At 37.5% G+C, this 16522-nt stretch overlaps 1 protein-coding gene across 1 annotated transcript; it reads left to right on the plus strand.

Moving 5' to 3' along the window:
• Window positions 1-341: 341 nt before the first annotated feature.
• Window positions 342-11504, plus strand: p2rx5 (purinergic receptor P2X, ligand-gated ion channel, 5). The gene is made up of 12 exons (XM_028465105.1): window positions 342-503; window positions 3057-3207; window positions 3381-3452; window positions 7980-8055; window positions 8168-8264; window positions 8352-8432; window positions 8536-8677; window positions 9683-9819; window positions 9915-10008; window positions 10252-10317; window positions 10412-10494; window positions 11438-11504. The coding sequence occupies exons 1-12, from the start codon at window positions 367-369 to the stop codon at window positions 11502-11504; spliced, it is 1203 nt and encodes a 400-aa protein (XP_028320906.1). The 5' UTR covers window positions 342-366.
• Window positions 11505-16522: the final 5018 nt, after the last annotated feature.

Genomic DNA, 16522 nt, shown 5'->3' on the forward strand with positions numbered 1-16522 from the left:
GATTCTGATCGCTAAGGAAAAGCCCAGCCACCTTATGGAAGAAACTCATTTCAGCCGCTTGTACCTGCGATCTTGTTCTTTTGGTCATGACCCAAAGCTCATGAACATAGGTGAGTGTAGGAATGTAGATTGACCAGAATGTTTAATGGTGGAATTACCAGTTCCACCTGGCAAAACAGAGAAGACTGTGTCATGTGTGAGATGATTCAAGCAAATTAAAGAAAGGGCCAGGGGCCATAGGTTTAACACCACTGTTTAAAGCAGCTGCCTAAGGGGTGGAGAGGGGCTGCAGTTAGAGCTCTGTTTGAACATTCTGTCTCAGACCGAGCGTGAAACTGTTGGTGAAGATCCAGGATCTGCTGTGTGATGGCTGGGAGCAAATGGAAAGGACACTTCTCTGCTTTATTTAACTACAAAACTGAAAAATACATTGTAGCCAAAAATAAGAAAGTGGGAGTTTTGTACAGACTCATTCAGTTGTCTATAATCGGTTACCTGATAGGGTAAGTAGCCAATATCATGTTGTTTTACTGTAAACCTCATCATTTTGGTTGTGACTGTTTAATGGATAGGCTGGATATTTGCTGCTTGATTGGTGATGTGTTTATCAATATCAAGTACAGAACTCCATTATGAAATAAACTTTGTCAGTTTTTAGAGGAACAGATTGAAAAATGTGTTGGAAACCTTCATATGAGATTTAGTTTCATAATGACATGATTCAATCGCACATTTGCTGCACATTTGAGATGAGATTGACCAGTTCCACCACATTCCAAACAAACTTTTTTTTTTTGTTTCTTTTCCAATTGCTTGAACTCATTTAGCAAATGCTTTGCTCGCTGTGGCAATACTTTAAATACAAGCAGAAAAAAGAATTGAATCAAAAAATGAAGTATTCACATGTATGGCTCTGATACACTGTCATCAAAACTCTAAAATAACTGGGCGAAATGAAACACTGATGACAAATAAATACACCTTTCCATCATTTAAACACTATTAGCTTTGCGCAACACGATACAGCAGTTTTCACTGCTTTTCATTCTTTTCTTCAAAAAGAATTCTGCAAAACTCAAAGTTGAGTCTATTGTAGCAGCAGCACATGCTCTAAGTTATGGCCATGCTGTGTTTAAGGTAGACATACCATGAGGTAATGTATTGTCACATTTGTTTAAACATATGTTCATAGTGTGTAAGCAATGGGAAATAACTGTAAATGAAATCTGGTGACTGTGGAGGTCAATGCCATCTAGTTTCATATTTGAGAAGCCAGTTAGAGATGATTTAAAGATGATGGACACAATGTGTTTATCAAAGGTTGGACGTAGTCTGGGACAACACTGAGGCAGGCTGGGAAAATGAAAAGATGTTCAATAGATATAAATTACAAAGTTGTGAATAACAATAATAACAATGTATGCCCTGAATACCTTTCCCACCTTTACACAACTAGGGATTTTCAGTGATTGCGGTAAATGGACAAAAAAAACACAAAATTCAAGCATTTGCGTGATTTCAACGTAACCCTCCAGTTTTTTGAAAAACATCTGAAGCACAAAAATGTTAAATTGATAACAGTAATTGACTCTCTTCACCCTATTTAGCATGTTTGATACAATTTCTAAAGCCATTGAAAAAGTAAAATATGATGAAACGTGATGCAAACATGACACGGAAATTGGTATACCCTGAAACGGAATTGTGGAATTTTTGAAAGGGAAAATAGTCTTCCCTACATAACCAACCTGTACCAATTGTATAGATCTAAATGGCACACTAAGTGACACTTTGCAGTCTGTTTGCTTTAAAGCTGCTTATCGTAAAAAATATTACAAAAAATAGACTAAACAAAATGTGGGGGAAAAAAATGAATTGAATGTTCATTTCTCAACCATAAGCCGTCTCCAAAGGTGTTTTAGAGAATTTGGCAGTACATCCTACCGGCCTCACAACCACAGACCACGTGTTACCACACCAGCCCAGGACCTCCACATCCAGCATGTTCAACTCCAAGATGGTCTGAGACCAGCCACCCAGACAGCTGCTGCATCAATTGGTTTGCATAACCAAAGAATTTCTGCACAAACTGTCATAAACTGTCTGAGGGAAGCTCATCTGCATGCTCGTCGTCCTCATCGGGGTCTTGACCTGACTGTAGTTTGTTGTTGTAACCGACTTGAGAGGGCAAATGCTCACATTCGATGGCGTCTGGAACGTTGGAGAGATGTTCTCTTCATGGATGAATCCCGGTTTTCACTGTTCAGAGCAGATGGCAGACAGCGTGTGTGGCCTCGTGGATGAGCGGTTTGCTGATGTTAACGTTGTGGATGGAGTGGCCCAAGGTGCCGGTGGGGTTTGGTATGGGTAGGTGTATGTTATGGATAATGAACACAGGTGCATTTTATTGATGGCATTTTGAATGCACAGAGATACCGTGACGAGATCCTGAGGCCCATTGTTGTGCAATTCATCTGCGACCATCACCTCATGTTGCAGCATGATAATACACAGCCATATGTTGCAAGGATCTGTAAACAATTCCTGGAAGCTGAAAACATCCCAGTTCTTGAATGGCCAGCATACTCACCAGACATGTCACCCATTGAGCATGTTTGGGATGCTCTGGATCAGAGTATACGACAGCGTGTTCCAGTTCCTGCCAATATCCAGCAACTTAGCACAGCCATTGAAGAGGAGTGGACCAACATTCCACAGGCAGTGGGATGGATTATCTCTGCAAAGGAGAAGTGCTCACTAACACAGATTTAGACAGATTTGTGAACAATATTTGAGAGAAATAGGTCTTTTGTATTGTGTATCTAGAAAATGTTTTAGATCTTTGAGTTCAGCTTGTGAAAAATGGGAGCAAAAACAAAAGTGTTGTTTATATTTTTGTTCAGTGTAGTTCATGGCTATTTTTTTTCTTCGTTTTTTTTTTTTTTTTACCATGTCATACTTTCAACACATCATTGTCAATTTACAGTATTGTATCACCTACACTATTGAATTACAGTGTTTTAAAAACCATCCAATATTTCTGTTCACACACAAAGGTGGGTTTTTATAAAAAAGAAAGGCTACCAGGAGACAGACGAGTCCATCCAGAGCTCAGTCATCACCAAAGTGAAGGGAGTCTCAGTCACCAACACTTCTGAGTCTGGTGTCCTGCTGTGGGGACCGGAGGATTATGTTGTCCCACCACAGGTGAAACATCTCAACCACACTACCACCGTACAGCACTTTATAACAGAAAGTGTTCTTACCACTTATAATCATATACAAATTAGTATAATTTTTTTCTTCTTATCCAAGGTCAAATGTGGAAGAACCTCCTCGTGAAATGATATCGATACAAATATTACTTTTCCTTCCCACAGGGTGAAGCTTGTCTTTTTATCATTACCAGTTTCTTGGAGACACCAAACCAGAGGCTTGGATTCTGTGCTGAGGTAAGAAAGCACATATTGACACTATTGAGCCAGTCATGCCATATTTACGAGGAATGAGATGAAGTTCAAGTCCACCCTGCGTGACAGTTCATTCATTTGGACAGTGGTGTGAGCACATGCTCTGTGGTCTCCATATGGTACCCCTGTAAAAGACTGTGGCATCCTTTTCAAACTGCATCAATGCTGTTGAATGACTGTTGAGGCACAATCATTGGCACAACCTTATGACTGTCATAGGGTCATGGAATTAATTATTTGGAATTATTTGTGTTTACTTGGAAATAGTCATTCCAAATTGAGCTTTACATGGAAAATGCGTTTATTCACCTTAATTCAATTCTGCTTTAGGTCTGGGGTTGGGAAGGGTTCTGATTGGACAACAAACCTTTTCTTTTCGGCCACAACATTGAAGACCAGATAATAAGAACTTTTTTCACTTTTATTTTGATTGTCGTTTTAAGCAGCAGCTCGACAATAACATACGGTTTCACTTTCATCAGCAGAGGAGGAGAAGGGAGATATGGTAGCGGAGAATCATTTCTGAAATAATGAAGCCTGTTTCATTTGCTAATGTCCGTGTGAATGTCCACATGTTTATACGTCCATCCACTTCTTCATTATATCCATGTCTTCTAAGGCTCTTATTAAATAAATAGTCTCCACCCCTTGCTGTTTGGCGCCCATCTTGGAATGTGTCGTCACCAGCGCGTCATCGCAACAGGACGAGCATGCACAGGAAGTCCAAAATTAATTTAAAGCGGAATTATACCTATACAGCATCGAGGGGTTATTTCATTCGGAATGAAAAATCTAAATAAACCAGCCACTCAATTCGGATTTAAGTTTCTCAGATCTATGGACACAGGTCAGATAGGGGATCCCAGTGTTCACAGCAAACATGGTGATGCTGCTTTTAGTTGTTATGCTGCAAAGAAACGGATCAAACTGCAGCAGAGCTGAAGTCAGCATCCAATGTGAAGATTTTTAAATCAAAGTTAAAGGCACACTTTTTCTCTACTGCGTACGATTGAGAGGGAGATTTTTGGTCATGTTGTTGTTGATGTAATGTGTTTGTTGCTGATTTGAAATGTTTTTACTGATGATTTTAAATGTTTTTGCTACTGATTTTAATGTTCTTATTGATATTTAAGCTATTGAATGCTTTTTTTTTGCACTTTTTGATCATGTAAAGCACATTGGTAAATTTGGTAAAGCCTTGTGTTTGAAATGCACTATACAAATATACTTGCCTTGCCTAATTTGGAATGGCCATTTTAATTCGGAATTAGGTATTTACAAGGTCAGTTCAAAGAGGATTGAATTGTTATTTGGATCTAAAGCCCAATATTGTGGCCATACTAAAACATTATGTAATCGTGGCCATTGCCCACTACAACTCCAGTGACAGGACTGCCTTAGGACATTTGGTGAGAATTAAGTAAGGATTATTTGTTTATTTAACTCTTCTTTACTTAGCCTCTGTACGTTTGCTGACGTGAGTCATTTTTAAGGAGTTTCAGGTGTAAGCAGACAGGTTAGTGCTGGAGGGCAGAGCAGTACGTTAAAATGCAAACTTCTCTGAACAGTTGTGTTTAGCTTATTGTTACATGTTGCACATTTCACACTTGCTTTGTTTGCCCTCAAAAGTAGCATGCATGTGGTACATTCTGCTGAAAAATGTTATTATGAAATAAAAAGGTAATTGTGGAAAAAGACATTATGAAATAAAAAAAAGACCATTGTGGAAATAGATATTTAAGAATAAAAAAATGTATTTCATAATAATATTACCATATTTAACAATTGAATGGCCATAATATATATTTGTCTGTTATTTATCAAAATGGCATTTATTTAAAAATTGTTACGGTTCAGTGTTGGTGTGGACCCAAATGCAGGGAAAGAAGGAGGCATGATCGTAGCATATCGTTCCTGGAACCACTCCATGTTTTTATTCCAAAATCAAAACCTAAATCCAAAACAGGGGAGTAGGAACAGGGAGCAAGACCAGACACAAGGCCCGAGACCACGAACCTGACATCACACAATGATCCCACAGTCATACTGCGTACAAGCACTCAGCTAAATAGTGGAGGAGGCCTGATTGGGAATGGGCCACACCTGGGTGGAAACACGAGGGCGCTAATCAATCACCACCCAAGCACACAGACATCACTGAGGGGTGGAGTCACAAACAGGAACACCTGAAACACAGACAAGAGTTAACACAAACCAAATAAACAAAGACAGAATAACAAAAAGAGGACCCAAGGGTTAAAATAAACAGAACCTAACAAAAATGTTTTTATTTATTTAATTATGACTCTTTTGGGCTTCCATACTGTCCAGGTTAAATGAGCAGTGGTTGAACCTGCTACTTTTTGTTTTAACATGGCGTGTGGCAATGACGTCACAGAGTCGGCAGTAACGTCTTTATTATTAAAAACGCTTTTTAAACACATCCATATAAAGTCTGCCATGCTTAAGTCCAATGCGTTTTTTCCTTTTATCGATACAATCTATTGATTACCTCTTCAAATTATTTTAGATCAATATGTGTCATCTGGAAGGCCATCTTGCTGATCACAGATCAATGTAGTTGGATGATAGGAATAGAAATCGATTCATCGATCTAATGGATGAATTGTAACACCCTTTCAAATATGACAGCTGATCAGCTGCAGACCCTTGAAAAATCATTTTAATCGTATTGTTCTGACATTTAGCAAATAGAAATAATTTAATTTTTTTTTTACTGGACCGGAAAAGTACTGTATATTCTGATTTCATGTTGCGCAGTGAGAAAAATTGTGTATGTAAATATCTGGTTTTCACTGTAGATAAATTAAAGTATTAAGTATTAATAAATATATGTTAACTTTTATTTTTCTCCTTTTTTGTTTTCAAAGTCTGACAGAAAACACTTGAAAATGTATTATCTAGTGCACAAAGAGCAAATAAACAGTATACACTGAGACTCACATTCTAATGCCTGCAGTTGGATGAGTAATATGACTAATACTTTGTTTGTACAGTCAACACGACAGAGGAACACTGTCCCTACAGTGTTATGTCAAAACAAATGAACTCCAAAGATAAACAAAAGGCAGTCTGTGCGTTTGGTTGTGTTTATTCCACTATACTTCATTTCCCTTTGCTAGACCTTTAGCGACACTTTTCCAGAGACCTTGTGGTATGTAAACGTAGCCTGCTGCAGTAGAAGGCCTGACTGCCAACATTCAGGAGCCATCAGCATGGCTTTTTTAAGTCTTCCTGGGAGAAGCTCTCCCAGGTAGAGTAATATGTAATTAAAACAGGGCTTTTCATCAATTACAAATTCAGAAAACTAATCTGTAAACAACCATTAACTACTTTTTACTTTAGTTTGTGGGGATTTACTGGAGATTTATTGCCTTAATTTAAGATATTTTACCTTATTAAGATTTCCCTTTTTGCAGTGTAAAACTTTGTTTAGTAACACTTTACTTTTATACATAAAGGCTGACATTACACTGTCATTATTATAACATGACACTTGTCACAAACATTAATAAGGTGTCATGAAGGCTGTCATTAAGTGTTGTTTGTTACCCTAACCCTTCTCCTACCTAACCCCTCTAGATCCCTCCACCTAATCCAAAAAATGCCAACATAGCTTCAAAGGTGTCATAATTTAGCAAAAGGTGTCATAATTTAGCGAGCAGCACTTAAAACTGGAGTTCTCCATTTATTTTTTTGAATTGAAGAAAAAAAAAAAAATCTTATTAGCATCATATTGTATATTGTAAAAGTAAATATTTCTGGAAAAAAATTGTACGTCTGCGTGCTGTCTGTGCCTTATAATTATGTATTTTAGTTAATAAAACCCCAGAAGACAAAATCTTGGCAGTTACTCCCTCCAGCTCCAATCAAAAGGATTTAGAGAATGGAGGGGTGAGCAGAGCCCACAACTAGCCTCCTCATTGGCTGCCGCGATATATAGTGAAGCGCGTGCATGATGTCAACTTGTTTTCAGTCTTAGACTAACTTTGGACGCACAAGTGGCTGTTTTCCTTCTAGACAGGCAATCTAATGTTTCATTTTCCTATATTTTGTGTGCATCCTTTTGCCTGGCGACGTGTTTTACCAATAGTGCACGTTCAGCTCTCGTGCGCGATTTCGTGCACTTCCGTGAGAGTAGAAGACTGGGAGGGATTATGAGAGTGGGGGGCGGAATTTACGGTTCAAATTCAGCCATGCTGCTCTATCATGGTTCAAGAATCAGGTAGTGCAGTTTTAATGACGGCGTTCATGACACCCTATTCATGTTAATGACATGTGTCATGTCATAATAATGACAGCATAATGTCAGCCTTATGAATAAAACTTCAAGTAAAGTGCTACTATCTGTTTTTAGTAGTTGGGGTTTATCCTACATCGAATGAAATCAAATTGTCATTACATATTGTATGAAAGATACAATGCAAAGTGCTGAAAATAACTGATAAACTATGTATCAATTGTTGAATGAATGTTCCTCTCTTCCAGAGTCCTAAAGTGTTGGATGGCCACTGCCAACATGATTCAGACTGTAAAGAGGGAAGATTGGTTGTGGCTGGTAATGGTGAGGAAGATGTGTTGTTTAAAGAAAGTCGATAGTTATCGTGGAGCTTGCATTTATCAATAATATTGACCATAATGACATCTGGCCATGTTGCTTTACTGGTTTTGTGAAGGAGTCACCAGTGGCCAATGCTTGAAGAAAAACACCAACTCCACTGGAACCTGTGAAATCTACGGTTGGTGTCCTATTGAAAAATACTTCAAACCAAAGTAAGATGAATCTAGTACAGATTTATGAAAATTGAACCCACAGATAAGGCTCCATGTGATTAAGTGATGTGATGTGTGTTTGAACAGAGGACCACAGCTAAAGAACGCTGAAAACTTCACCATCTACATTAAGAATTTCGTTCAGTTTCCAAAATTTTCCTTTTCAAAGTAAGAGCTTTTTTTTTTGCACCAAACACAACTTCTCCCCACTGACTTTTGATAACAATTGCAGAAATAACAAAGCACACCAACAATATTTTTGTCCTGGAAGGTCCAACGTTCTTGAAACTGCTGATGGATCCTACCTAAAGAAATGTCGATACAATGAGGAGATCAATCCGTACTGCCCCATCTTTCGTCTGGGAGACATCACCAAGCGTGCAGGATACGACTTTCAGGACATGGCAACATTTGTTAGTAGGACTCTGGTCAAAATGTAGCAGTTTAATCTACTGTTTAGATTGTCTTGTTTATGTTATACTTAATCTTGTTTGTATTTTTTAAAGAGCTTTCTGCATTTTCTTCAAAAGGCCTTGTCTTTTGCGAGGTCACAGTTGTAAATAAGAAGTATGATCTTAATCTGTCCTTACCTGGTTAAATAAAAATTATATTTTGATTAAAGAGTTTAATCAAATAGAAGAAAAAATGCTTGTTTAAAATGTATATGAAATGTAATGGAATCTTTCATGGCGTAAAGGTAGACCTTTGGTTCAAAATTTGTCAAAATCTGTTAAGTACTTTTGACGTAATTCTGCTAACAGACAAACAAAACAAATGATAAAATGCATGTGAAAATATTCCCTCCATTAAACATAGTTTGTATGTTTAAAGGAATTCCAAACTGAATCATGGGATGCACCCGTCACTGTCTCAGTCAGCATTTATGTGAAAGATTTGATGTAACCTAAAATAATAAAATATTTAAATGTTGTACAAAAACCTAAATCCCTTTTGCACTAAAGCAAGAGAAACACAGAAACCCACAAAATCTTTAACAAAATGAACAAAATATGCTAATACGGGACGGAGAAAGCAAATTCAGGCTTGCTATTGGCTTTTCAAACGAACCAATCAGTAGTAGTAGACTAAAAACAGTCAACTTGTACTACTAGTGAGATGTTATTGAACTCTCGAATTCTAATTCCCCTTTTTGAAAATTGGTGGAATTCCCCATTATCACAACTATTTCATGAATCTACGAGGATGATCATTGTGTGTACTGCATTGGTTTGTTAAAGACTAAACAGTTTGAGAAAGACCCATAAAACATCTAGTTTTAATTCTTCACAGTATTCCTATTTTCTCTTACCATGCATATATTTGGACCAAAATAGGTTTTCCCGAGGGCAACAAGACATCAGATACTTTTGACGAGGAACTAAAAAACGGCCTGTTTCTAACCGTTGTTTTTCGTGCAGGGTGGCTCTATTGGCATATCGATAGAGTGGGACTGTGACCTTGATAAAGGGTACTCTCACTGTCATCCCAAGTACCACTTTGTCCGTCTGGACATCAACGTATCCAACAACAGCATCTCAAAGGGATTTAACTTCAGGTAAAATCTGATGTTCAGTGACCACTATTGAAAGTGACAGTGTTTTGAAAGCAAAGAAGAAAACTGACACTTTTGTGTAATTCTTGTATTCACAGACACACTCGATATTATAAAAGCACAGAAGGGCAAAGCTATAGATCTCTGTTCAAAGTCTACGGTGTCAAGTTTAACATCATGGTCCACGGAATGGTGAGAATAGAAGTTCTTACACATTTATCTGCTTCCAAAGCAACAACTTTAGGGACATGTTTAATTGGCTGGAAAATACAGTATAGAGAAGATAAAATCATCACTACTTTTAGTGGTCACAATGTTACAAGAGGTGACTAAAGCTTAAAACAAATCTATATATATATATGTTTGTTTTATATATCTATTAGAAGTTTTAGTTAAATACAATGACTATTACATCTTCAATCTTTTCATCCATAGGCTGGACAGTTCAGCATTGTTCCAACAGCCATTAACCTGGGAGCAGGACTGGCACTGTTGGGAGCTGTAAGTATAACCTTGCTTTTGTCACCTGGACTTTTTTTTAGCATCACATTAAGTAGTGAGAGTACAGGATGTGATAGTATATGTGTCTCTGCAGGGAGCTTTCTTCTGTGACATGGTGCTTCTCTACCTAATAAAGAAAGGGACCTCCTACAGAGAACGCAAGTTTGAAGGAACATGGTGTGGAAAATGATGTTTGATATGTATTATACATACCACTAATATTGGGTATATACACTGTAGGTTAGTTTGTATGTTGTGAGATTTTCACTTACACATGCATAATACTTAAACATTAAAGGTGTGAAGTCACCAACGGATCACCTCCGTTGGTGCTCTGGATCACCTCCAAAATGTATTGGAATCTTCTGTGGTCTAAGGCAGTGCTTCCCAACCTTTTTTGGCTTGTGATCCCATTTTAATATCCCAAATGTTTGGGACACATTTCTTTTTTTAGAATAAGTTTTTGGTCACATATGTTATACTGTGTTACGAGTAGCCAGGATTACGTGACATGATGCACCAGCTCAGATATATTCATACTGCATTGTATTTGAACTAGAATTACATTTGAGAAAGTGAAAGTATAGAATACAGCTGTTTGAGATTGTGTGTGGCGTTTTACTTTGAAAAAGAACAATACTTTAATTTTCATTAATTTTCATTTTAAATACGATTTCAATCAGTAATTTAATTTGTTTATTTGTTAGTAATTACCAGATATTTCAGGCGACCCCATTTCAATTCTGGTTGAAAAACACTTGCCTATGGTCTATCTTTGGTTTAAATTTGATCAAAAACTGTTTAGTTCTTTTCATGTAAGCCTGCTAACAAACAAACAAGCAAGGCAGGCTAATTTTACTTTTTAGAAAAGTAGAAAAACTCTGCAAAAAAATGTGTAGTAAAAATTACATGCAGGTGAGGAGTTTGATAAAAGGTTTAAAGAGATATATCCATACTTTATGCATTTCAATGACAACCCCTTCATGTTAGGATAAAGTGATTTAAATTGATTAGTTGATAACATCTATTGGGAGAACAAAATATTGTGGCCATTGATGTGTGTGCCTTGTGTGGTTTGTACTTGAGCTACTAAAACAGTAGGTGTTTCTCTGTTTGACAGGATGCAAAAATCAACATCTGAAGAAGTCGATGAACTAAAGGACAACAACAACAAAATGGAAAAGTAGACACAGTCAACTTAGTAGTATTTTCACTACCTGAGCTAAGTCGTGAATACTGCAGTTTTTAATGAAAAAAAAAAAAACTTTTAAAGTGGGCACCACAACACAAAGGTACTACTGTGAAATATTCATGAGAAAAATCCTGTTTGTAATTTGACAATGTAATAGGCCGATATTCTCAGATTATGATTTTCGTTGTTGACTCTTCCTTGCTATAAAAAGCTACTTTAATTTATTAATTAATATCAAAATATTAGTAATAATGATAATCATTATAATAAAACTGTAATCTGTAAATAAAATGTTTAGAACTCACTTTTTTTTCCTAGTTAGTCCTCAATTGGTAGATAGTTTCTGTGTTTTTCCTTCTGTGTTCTGTAGGTTTAGGCTCCCTATTTGTATTTCTAGCCACTCCCTGTCTACTCAGTTTGTTTGTTTGTTTGTTTGTGTGTGTGTGTGTGTGTGTGTGTGTGTGTGTGTGTGTGTGTGTGTGTGTGTGTGTGTGTGTGTGTGTGTGTGTGTGTGTGCGTGCGTGCGTGCGTGCGTGCGTGCGTGTGTGTGTGACTTAGTTTACATTGTACATTGTGGACAATGGGGCTGTACAATGTTGTGCAACTGTATATGCATAATATAAATATGTTTGTTATATCATTTATAATACAAAAATCTATTAAAAGATCAGATTGACTCATCAAAGATTGTCTTTTTTATTTTCATTTACTGAACCTATCATTACTTATTCCATAATATATATGGCGACCGTGGCTCAGGTGGTGTGTGAATGTGAGAGTGAGCTGTTATGTAAAGCACTTTAAGACTGCTTCAGTGTGGTGATAAAGCGCTATATAAATCAAGTCCAAGTCCATATGGTTAACTTAGGTTGGTATATAAGTTGGTATATATACTGTGTATATGAAATAAATCGTTCTCTCACACTCTGTGGGTGGTATGTTTGTCTTCCTCATGCTCTGCTTCTCTAACAGAGGACTGGTTTCAAGTGCTCCATGTATCACAAGGAACACGTGTGCTTTGACCTTCCACATCTGCTCCAGTTGTTCTTTGAGCCTTTGGTACATGAAAACTGAATAGTATTCACTTGACGTGGCCACACCTCCAGTCGCCATGTCTAGGGCAAAGCTGCCGTGCGCTACAACCACACTCTGGATAATGTTGACAGGCAAATATATCAGAAACTACAGCTAAGTGGATGGGATAGTTTCAGGGGCATTTCTAGACCCCCTGGGGGCCCTAGGCAAGAAGGACTATGGGGCCTCCTGGCAATATACAGTAAATCCCAGAAAAACCAACACAACTAAAATGTGCAAAATTTTAAGAATGATTAAAAGGCTACCAAGCAAAAAACAACAAAAAAAACAAGGAATTTAAGTGGAAAGTAAGAGTACACTAACCATTTCTCATTGGATTTTCTAACCATTTCTCATTGTCATTTTGTAATTTTCTCTAGTGAATCTCCCGACGTGGATTTTCTGAAATTTGGGGAAATCCATGTCTGTTATTTAGAGTGTTTTTTTTTTTTCTCACAATTTGACACAGAGCATTGTCATCGATAGCTTTTGGCCACAGCACAGGATCATCTGATATTATTTGATTTGCTATTATTTGAGTACCTTCTGTCCTGGTGATGTGGTGAGGAGGTGGTGATGGATTGCTGCTGCTGCATGAAGGTACCATCATGTCCTACTCTTCTTCTTCAAGACCCCCTCATGATCTGAGGTTGATATTGCTAGAAAGAAAATAGTATAAGAAGCAATTGTTTAAGGCAAATTTTTATGTGGTCATATTAAATCAGATAGCTCCAATGACATATTTTAAACTTTAAAATGTTTTTTAAAAAGTTGAACTAAATAAGTTCCTACTTTCATGTAGAGAGGTCTGCTGCTGCTGCTGCTGATGTTGATGTTGTTGTGGTGGTGGTGGTCCAAAAAACTTCAACAAAGCACATCGGGGAAGAAAAAAGAAAAGAACAAAATGTATTTGTTTGGCTTGCATAAAGTAAAGTAAAGAAATGAGCATGCTACACAAACACTAAACATTTGAGATTTGAATTGAATAATTAATTAACATGAATTTGCAATAACAACTTTAATGCTTCATGTTAACATTTTATTTAATGTAACATTTAGGCTATCGCAGAACATTTATGGATGTATCAGTTTTACCATTTAACGACAAACACTTTATTCTGGGAGAAAATATCATTGGTAGCAAAGGACTAACTTATTGTGTGGCTATAAATGTACAGTATGTACACAGCCACTGGCAACAATACTTATGATGTGTAAGCTAAGCTGCACTACTTCTTAACATAAAGCTGTTAAAATTGGTGTAAAGTAAGAATAAATATGTGCTCTAAGTTTGTCACACCACATAAGTTTGTTGTTAACCACACTGTCAAATTTGAATGATTAATATTTACATATAAACACACTTTATAAATGTGTTTAGAAGTAAATGAATGCTGAATTCACTTTACACAGACTTAAATGTGCAGTTAACTTTTCTGGTGCTGGGTGGATGACTGGGAGTTTGGGACAAAGTGCCTGGGACTAATGGGGACTAACTTTTTTATAATGTAACACACATAGTTTACACATTCTCATTTACCACTATCACATTTTTTCTTTTCATCCTCTTCTTGTTTTTTTTTCTTCTTTTCATGAGTCCTGAGGGATATGTGTTTTTGATGACATCAGCACGTTGATGCAGGGACCGGTAGTAGTGGGGCCCCATTAGGGAGGTTCCCGACATATCACTGTAATGTGTCCGGGGGGTTTCAAGTTGTGTCACTGATATTTGCCGTCTGTCGGGGCCCCCTACTAGCAACTACCCAGTAGTGAGTACTCAGAAAGGGCCCCTTGCAGGGGATTTGTATTAAATATGTGTGATTTGTCACAGGAAAGCAGAGCTGAATACCCTAACGATTGTCTTTGACTATCCATTTTCGGCTAAAAAAAAACTGCACATTGCAGTGAAACACGTGGCTATTTAAGCTCCTATTGTGATTGTGTGTCTGACAAACACTGCTTCAAGGTTTGTGTTTATCGCAGCAGCAGGAAAGTAAATCTTTAATAGTCAGCCGTTTCAAACACTCAGCGGAGCTACTAAATCTCTTCCTTGTTCTCCTCATCTCTTCTGTCCACAGGAATAGTCCATTTAATACAACAGTCCATTGTTTTGTCCAACTGTTGGCTTACAAACACATCAGCTCGTGCCATAAAGGCGATAGGAGGCAGTATAACGGCTGCGAAAAGTGAAACTGAATGTGAGTGCTGCGCTTTGATTTATCTATATACTGACTGTAAGATATTAATTGCGGATAATAATTAATAATAGCTGTGACATCAATGAATACGATCTATACTTTTGAGACACAAGAACAAGTTTCCAAAATAAAGCCTTAACAAAATGTTCATATCAGCTCCAAACAACAAGCACAGTTACATACCGTGTGCGTCCTCTGATCATACATTTAGGAATTGTTAAAGTCCTACGTTCTTCTAAATCTTCTAAACCAACTCTTTTTCTGCATCTGACCACTGCTTTTGTGGCTCCTTGTGGCCCATGTGCTGGTCTTATTAGTCTAATACCAAGTTTCACCAGTAGGTGTCAGTAACAGACAAAATAAGGTGCATGCATCCAAAAACAACACAATGCAACATAAATACAATTAAAGATATATACAGAACTAATTTTTGTGCTACAGCTTCTTGCCACCAAAATTACAAATATGTATATCAACTCAAAAGTCAACAATTAAATAAAAATATTCTAATTTTTCTTGAAATAAAAGTAATCCTTTAAATTGCATGTTCCTTTAACAAAAGCATTTCTTTATTATTACTGCATCATCTGACTTCAGTTGTAATATGCATTAATCACTTGTAGTCTAGGACAACAGTATTAGATGGATTTGAGTAAGTCTGCGTCTGACCAGAAACCCTGTGTTCTCACTGGATGCGTCACAAAATGTTTGTGCGACCAGATTACATACAAGGTGAATGGATAGACGCAGCCCAGTGGCGAAATCTTTCCTGTGCGGCCGTGCGAGCGCGCTCCCGATTTTTTGTCATATTCGCACATTCGCAAGAGTTGAAGCTATTGAACTCCTACAACTGTTTCGCAAGACAAAAGCCAATCAAAGTCTTTGTTGACGATGACGTCAGGCCGTCAACACGGACACTCCTTTTTCACCTCTCATAAACATAAACCACCAGTGAAAAAAGCCGGTGTGATTAGCGGCTAATGCTATCCTAGCTCAGTGCCGACTTTCAGAGATGAAAACTACAGAGAGAACTTGTACCTGCTACTACCACCTCCTCGCTGATTCTCCTCCACGCCAAATCCTTCCTAGTCCGGTCCCGGTTATAAAGGCTGTGTCATACATCTCCAGGTGGTCACACACATCTTCTATTCCATGGTTGAATGGGTGAACAGACCGGTGTCCGTGTTGACGGCCTGACGTCATTGCCAACAAAGACTCAGATTGGCTTTTGTCATGCGAAACAGTCGCAGGAGTTCAATATTTTCAACTCTTGCGAATGTGCCAATATGACAAAAAATCGGGATTGAGCTTGCATGGCCAACGCTTTTGACGCGTGAATCGAACTGCACCGCCGCACAGGAAAGATTTCGCATCTAGGACGCATCTATCCATTGACTTAGTATGTAATCTGGACGTACAAACAATTTGTGACGCATCCAGTGTGAATGCAGCATTAAGCTTGACTGCATTTCATTCATCAAAACCACCACAACAATGAATACCAATCCATATTAGGCAGATCAATGATAAATTCATCTTTGGAAAAAATGCATAAACTCTTATTACTTTTGGAAAAAAACAAAGATGTTTGTTTGTTTGTGTGTTTGACTGTTTGTGTACACGATAACTTGAAGAGTTATGAATGGATTGTGATGAAATTTTCATGTTTTGTATCAGTAGTTATAAAACGAATTTGGCTCAAGTACCCCTTTTCTCTTATTTCTGAATTCATGTAATCCTT

Source organism: Gouania willdenowi, chromosome 13 (assembly GCF_900634775.1).
Source record: "Gouania willdenowi chromosome 13, fGouWil2.1, whole genome shotgun sequence".
In the NCBI taxonomy this organism is placed as follows: Eukaryota; Metazoa; Chordata; class Actinopteri; order Blenniiformes; family Gobiesocidae; genus Gouania; species Gouania willdenowi.

What these genes read in the sequence shown, in the direction of transcription:
- p2rx5 (XM_028465105.1), top strand. Translation starts at nt 367, where the DNA reads ATGGCTGGGAGCAAATGGAAAGGACACTTCTCTGCTTTATTTAACTAC. An exon ending in ATAATCGGTTACCTGATAGG is followed by an intron (nt 504 to 3,056) that starts GTAAGTAGCCAA and finishes TCACACACAAAG; the next exon opens with GTGGGTTTTTATAAAAAAGA. An exon ending in ATTATGTTGTCCCACCACAG is followed by an intron (nt 3,208 to 3,380) that starts GTGAAACATCTC and finishes TCCTTCCCACAG; the next exon opens with GGTGAAGCTTGTCTTTTTAT.